Source organism: Stegastes partitus, unplaced genomic scaffold (genome assembly GCF_000690725.1).
Source record: "Stegastes partitus isolate 25-593 unplaced genomic scaffold, Stegastes_partitus-1.0.2 Scaffold1344, whole genome shotgun sequence".
NCBI classification, from domain to species: Eukaryota; Metazoa; Chordata; class Actinopteri; family Pomacentridae; genus Stegastes; species Stegastes partitus.
The window spans coordinates 16,806-23,331 of record NW_007579075.1 but is presented as its reverse complement, the minus strand read 5'-3'; the positions used below and the strand labels follow the sequence as shown (position 1 = coordinate 23,331).

Sequence of the window (6,526 nt, the reverse complement as noted above, 5' to 3'; positions counted from 1 at the left end):
TGATGATATTCAACAGAATGCGAGAGATGAGACATCGCAACCAACACAAAGACCACGGATTGAGGTAACATTTTAATGATCTTACTTGAAGGAACCACATTGAACATGTTTAGCTCAACAAACAGTAAAACCTGGAAGGTTCAGAGTCTGCTACTTTGATAATGAATCTGTGATCTGATGGGATTTCTCTTGATGATATTCAACAGAATGGGAGAGATGGGACATCTCAACCAACAACAAGACGAAGAAAGCAGGTAACATTTTCCTGATCTTACTTGAAGGAATACATTGAACATGTTTAGCTCAACACACAATACCACCTGGATGGCTCAGAGTCTGCTACTTTGATTATGAATATGTCATCTGATGGAATTTATCCTGATGATATTCAACAGAATGGCAGAGATGGAACATCGCAACCAACAAAAACACCACGGATCCAGGTAACATTTTCCTGATCTTCCTTGAAAGAACCACATTGAACATGTTTAGCTCAACACACAATACCACCTGGATGGTTCAGAGTCTGCTACTTTGATAATGAATCTGTCATCTGATGGGATTTNGTCGCTCTTCCCCCTCCTTTGTTTACGTTCCTACCATTTGCGCTTCCTTCACCTGCGTAGTCTCCTATCGGGCTTCGTGTTGGCGCAGCATGTCCAAATCACAACCGGCCGCCGCAAATTTTAGCGCCGTTCACTGTTCTGATGCCCAGCAAAGTCTCCCGGCCGCAAGATTTGCGTCTATGCGCAGCCATCACCATGGCAACCATGTTTGTACATGTACATGGTACAAAAACTTTATTGGTATTTTTAAAATATACACACAAAAAAAAGATACTGAATTTACGCATCTTATGTTAAATAACATTAAAAACCTGGAAACGTAAATAACAATAACATTTATATATATTTTTAGGAAACTCTTTTTTTTTTTTTACATAATTTATTATAATTTCACAAACATTTTAACTAATAGATAAAATTGTTAATTTCAAGCTTAATACTTTAAATATATTTGTGCATATACTAGATGCAATCAGTGGTAAACAGTAAAAGATTAATTAGCCCTTTACAACAAAAATGTTAAATGATTGTATTTTATTCAGTGAATATTACTGATAAGCATTTGTATCTGCCACGTCTTTTATTTTATATAATTTATCATTATAGCTATTTATTTAAATTTCTATATTTATATATGTACATGTATTCTTCTTCTTCTTTTTCTTATTCTTCTTCTTATTACTATCATTATTATTATTATTATTATTATTCCTATCATTATAGTTATTGCTTAATTTTTACACATGTAAGTTTAATTACTTGAGCATTGAAAAGCCAAAACATTACATGTATTAATATAATTACTGTACTTTAGTTATTTAGTATTTCTGGTGCCAGAACTGCAGTATCACTGTTACTGTTTTTGTTGTTGTTGTTGATGGTATATTGTTCACATTAGTGAGCATAAATACATTTGTACATTTGTCCAGCTGCTTTCACACAGACCTGAGAGGTTCTGGGTCAGTTCATCTCTCTTGTGAGGAAGACCCAGGTCCTGCAGCATGTTCTCCACCTCCTCCTCAGCCTCTGCGATGGGCCGGCCTTTCAGCAATGAGTAGAAGAGGATGTGCTCCGCTACAGTCATACTTAGAACAAACGGGAGAAACAACAGTTAAGTTACAGCTATGAAACTGCACATGCAATACAATGCCATGTTTATTTCTGTTTGTTTATCACACAGTTTGATGAAAACTCAGTTCTGGTGTCCAAAAGCTACATATTTCTGTATGTTTGGAGCCTTTTTTCTGTATGTTTTGACTACATGTGTGGGGAGTTACATACTACTGAAAAAGGATGTTGTGCTGAGGGCACATTCCCAGAGACTGACGGATGGTGTCCATGTCTGTGCGGATGTCTTTGCCATAAATGGTAGCTGTCCCCGAGGTGGGAGGGAACATACCAGTCAAAATAGACCTGGGGGAGACGGAGACAGAAAGACAGATGTTTTAGACATTTAATGCATAGGTATGTGTATGCTTGCATGTGCAGCATCTTCGTCACGTACATAGTGGTAGTCTTCCCAGCTCCATTTTGGCCCAGAAAGGCAGTGATCTGACTCTCGTAGAAGTTGATGCTGAGGCCATCCACGGCCGGCGTGATGCAGCTGCCGAACACTTTGACCAGGTCCTGGATGCAAACACCCTTCATCAGATCAGCGGGCTCGGCCTCGAAGAACGGCTGCTCTGTACACGACAAAGACAAACACATCTCTGAGTGAACGATGATCAAACCAATCACATGAAAAGTGTAATTTTCTCTCCTCAAATGTCTATGAAAGAAGATCAACAAATATGGGGTCAGATGAAAGAAAAGGAAAGGCTTCCATCACTTATTAACGAAGCACGAGATGCTAGCAGTGTGTGTTCACATATGCCAGCAAGTGCAAACACACACAAGGGCACTGAATTCCCACACAGTGAATCTTGACTGGGGGAGAGTGACAACAAGAAAAAACCTCTAATAACTGTACAGTCGTCCTCAAATTTATTCACACCCTTCCATTAAAGAAAAGGCAAAATTCATAATAGTCACTCAAATAATTAGAAACTGAACAAAGTAATAATAAATAAAAATTTGTTAAATTATAATTTAGTGAAATAAGACATTGCTTTTGAATTGTGGTTGAAAAGAATAATTTAAAAAATAAAATAAATCAAAAACAAAACTAGAGCACTTTGCTGATGAGCAGTGAGCCAAAATCAAAATAAGTCTGACTGAGAGTTACAGAAAACACCTGATGGCAGTGATTGGCTCAAAGGGTTGTTCAACTAAATATTAGTTTATGGCTCCCATCATGCTTGTTTGCTTGTTTTTTTATATATATTTCTGTTGAACCACAATTCAAAAGCAATGTCATGATTTTCACTACGTTTTTATTTATTATTACTTTTGTACATTTCAACTTTGTTCCGTGATTTTTTTTCCTTCTTTAACGGGAGGGTATGAATAAATCTGAGGACGACTGTACTTGAACACATGCTGTAATTTGTTCCTTGGCTTTAGAAAGTTGCAGATATCTTAACGCGCTCTCAGCTGTAGAACTCCATCATACTTATTATATATTGTGGTACAGCTAACCCAGGAGGTTAAACAAACTGCATGTCTCTTTGTAAGACAATCAGCCTTTTGTTGCAAACAGCAAAACTCAATCTGCCTCCATTGTACCGTCTTGATCCTGGTTCCGCTCAGACTGGTCCTCCTTCCCCAGCCGCTCGCGCTGATCATGGTGTTCGCATGACGGGTTGCTCTCCACGGTCTTGGGTTTGTCCTGATCCTGGTTTTCCTCCTCCTCTTTTTTCTGCTGCTCTCCTTGCTCCTTGTTTGCCAGGTTATCGAAGCCTTTGTTATCCAGCTCTGTTTTGCAGTTGCCTTTGGAAAATGGGGCTTAAATTAGTATGTTGCTGGAAGAAAAACAGTCCAGTCTGCTGTTACTTATCAACAGTTTTGTCATAAATCTTTTCTAATGAAGCAGTGAGAAGGGAAGCAGTGTGCCAGGAGCTGACTTGCATGTCATATCCCTTCTCTTTTACCATCCACTGTGAAACAAAGTCTAAAATGCCAAAAAAACGCAAATAAGAAATATGTAAATGAATACCTGAAGCTGGAGCCACGCTGTTGAACCAATAGCAGGGCAGGAAGGGGAAGTAAAATGGACGGCCGATTCCATACTGTCCTGTGATGAAAACAAATGAAATCTGATGTAGAGGCACATGATTTATTTATTTTAGATGGTAATCTGACCTTTCCTTTCTCTGTAACACACTGACCAGGGAAGACGTTGTCCAGGTACCAGGCCAGAACCGCATAGAGCACCGTGTCCAGGCCCATCATGCAGATGGAGGTGAGGAAGGAGAACTCGTCCCCCTCCAGAGGGCTGGTCTGGATGTTGTTCCACTGCAGACCCAGACCCTGCTCCTCGTACCGTGACAGGTACTCTGTCCCGAAGCCAAACGCCACTTGGGACAGCAGGCTCTGAGTGAGGAGGCAATGGTACAATCATGGATGTTCTTCAGCAGAGTTTCTATCAGAATTACTGAGTTTACTCATGACACACACACATGTTTCTAATTATCGAAAAGTTCTGTAACTTCATGTCTAACTGATAGCATATGTTGAAGTACAAGTTCAAGTACAAATGATTCTAAGGAGATAAATCCTGTATGGTTTCCGTTGGGGGGTACCCACCACCAGGAGCTTCATATCTTTGGTGATGCGGTCTTGCCAGGCAAAGCAGAAGATGTGCGGAAGGTAAAGGGTGAAGTAAATGATGCCGCAGCAGGCTGCCGCGAGGTTTGCCTGGTTAAAGAAGACGCTGAGGAGGAAGCATTGCATGATGGTAGCCGTGGTGAAGGTGAGCAGAAAGAGGAAGAGGAGGATGGGGTTACTGTAGTTCAACACTCGGCCTCCCTGGAGACAGGAAAGAAAAACACAGAGGGGAGTTTTATATGCACCGCAATGCTTTATATAAATATCCTACATATTTGGCTTGGATGGGTGAAAACGGCTAAGTTTTCCTTATAATTTATTAAATTGGATTTTCAGGAGCTTCAAAGACTTGGCAATGTCTGGCAACATAAGTCATGTTGTTATATTTAGTATCTGCCTCATTTTATATGTTGTGCTGAAATGGATTCGAGTCAAGGACATGATGTCATTTTTAAAAGCAAGAAAGAAAAATCTACAGTGTATGCATGTATTTAATGAACCTTAGAAAGTATGTGTGTTTATCCAGAGTTGCAGGTAATGAAAATTGTCTTGCAAATACCTCTACAGTGATATGAAATGAAAATTATCTTTTCATACGATTTAGTAGTTAAATCTGGTTTTGCACAAAGCTTCCACTAGATGTCGCAACATCCCATCGGTACCACAACGTGTCATCTCAGCAACATGAGACAACTTGTACCTCGGGTACACCTGTTAATCATTGACCTGCCCATTCCTGCAAAGCCGTTGACATAATTCCCATGATGTCATGGTATTCACAGTTCTGTCATCAATGATTTGTAGGGATAGTATGTACTCAGTGAGCCACTATTATCAATGAATTCTTTCAAGGAAAAAGGCAGTGTAATGATTCACAGTAAATGAGGCGACATCTTGATGTTTATATAATAACTGGGGACGTATTGAGTCAATCAGAGTCAGCCACAGACAGATCTGTGTTGAAAGATGAACTGTTGTACTAAATTTTAACGGTAAAAATGCCAACAAAGTAAATGTAAGTAATGATCAGAAATGTGCTGGAAGGTAATAAAGGGAGCTCAAGCTTTTCACCAGCCTACATGTAATGAGTAAATATGAGCTGAAGAGTAAGATTTTGATATTATTTTTCCTCACCATGATGATAGTGGTGAGGAGAGCGGTGCTTGTGCCCATCATGATGAAGCTGTCAATGAACCAAGTGGACCAAATGACGCTGTTGGTGACCCCGGTGGCCTTCAGGTTCTCCTTCAGGCGTAGTTCCTTCTCCAGAACGATACTCTTCACTATCATGGACACAGAGTAGACCCAGGCCAGAACCATGAAGATGGGGAAACAGCGATTCAATGTCAGCATGAACCTGGAAAGAGGACAAATGAAGACGGACAAACTCAGAATGATTCTCACGTGTTTTCAGGTTAACTACCAAAACAAGTATTTACAGTAATTTTAATTAATGACTGTGCCTTGAAAATCCAAAACTAAAAGAAAGTTAAAAGAAATTCTGCCATGGCTGGTGATTAAACTTTGAATTCAATAATCGTTTCCACTCACAAATCGTCCACATAACAAGGGTAGGGAATCTGCTGGAGGTAAACACCCAGTGGCCACTCCTTTCCTGTCTGAGTCTTGATGATTCCATGCTCTATTATGTCCTGAAGGTAAGCAAAGCCACCCCAGATATAGCGGAGGTCTTCCATAGGATCAGCTCTGGGGCCCGGGTCCCAGTACCTGAGAAACACAAGGGTATTTAGCCTCCAAATTTTTCATTATTATGCTTTTATTATACATAATTTCTACATGAGTTGGATTCCTAACCTGTCTTTGACCTTGTTTGTGCGCTCCACTACATCAATATCCATACGGATCTTGAACTGAACATGAGGCGGGACCTTGGTAGTCCAAGAGTGCATATTTACAAAGACAAGGCCTGCCCAGAACTTGCTGTCCTCCAAGAGGTCCAAGGCCCGATGGGTAACAGCATCCTCATCAGGCAGAGGCATGAACTTGTCCAGGATCACACACTGTAGGAGGGAGCAAGAGAGAGTAAATGGACAGGTGCAGTGGAAGCAATCAAAAGCTCTTTTCAATAAATCTTACAAAAGTGACTGACCTTGATGTTGTCACTTATCTTATAACTTACAAAAAGGCTTAGTCCAATATATATATATATATTTAAACAACACCAACAGCGTACAACCATGATGTGAACACAGTGGTGGTTTGCGTTAAATGTTAACATTTGCTTGCTAACAGAA

General features: G+C 40.0%; 1 protein-coding gene and 1 long non-coding RNA gene across 2 annotated transcripts in view; one reads left to right on the top strand and one right to left on the bottom strand.

Annotated features, from left to right (window-relative positions):
• Window positions 1-253, top strand: part of LOC103369879 (uncharacterized) — a 1,704-nt gene extending 1,451 nt beyond the window's left edge. Inside the window, exons 2-3 of the long non-coding RNA XR_520854.1 lie at window positions 17-64; window positions 207-253. This is a non-coding gene — a long non-coding RNA (uncharacterized LOC103369879). The remainder of the gene's footprint in view (window positions 1-16; window positions 65-206) is intronic.
• Window positions 1-6,526, bottom strand: part of LOC103369882 (retinal-specific ATP-binding cassette transporter-like) — a 52,271-nt gene that overhangs the window by 29,718 nt on the left and 16,027 nt on the right. Inside the window, exons 12-20 of the mRNA XM_008298722.1 lie at window positions 6,087-6,292; window positions 5,823-5,999; window positions 5,406-5,628; window positions 4,251-4,472; window positions 3,833-4,037; window positions 3,661-3,738; window positions 2,071-2,275; window positions 1,848-1,979; window positions 1,512-1,651 (exon numbers count right to left, since the gene is read on the bottom strand). Of these exons, the coding sequence (XP_008296944.1) occupies window positions 1,512-1,651; window positions 1,848-1,979; window positions 2,071-2,275; window positions 3,661-3,738; window positions 3,833-4,037; window positions 4,251-4,472; window positions 5,406-5,628; window positions 5,823-5,999; window positions 6,087-6,292 (1,588 nt within the window). The remainder of the gene's footprint in view (window positions 1-1,511; window positions 1,652-1,847; window positions 1,980-2,070; window positions 2,276-3,660; window positions 3,739-3,832; window positions 4,038-4,250; window positions 4,473-5,405; window positions 5,629-5,822; window positions 6,000-6,086; window positions 6,293-6,526) is intronic.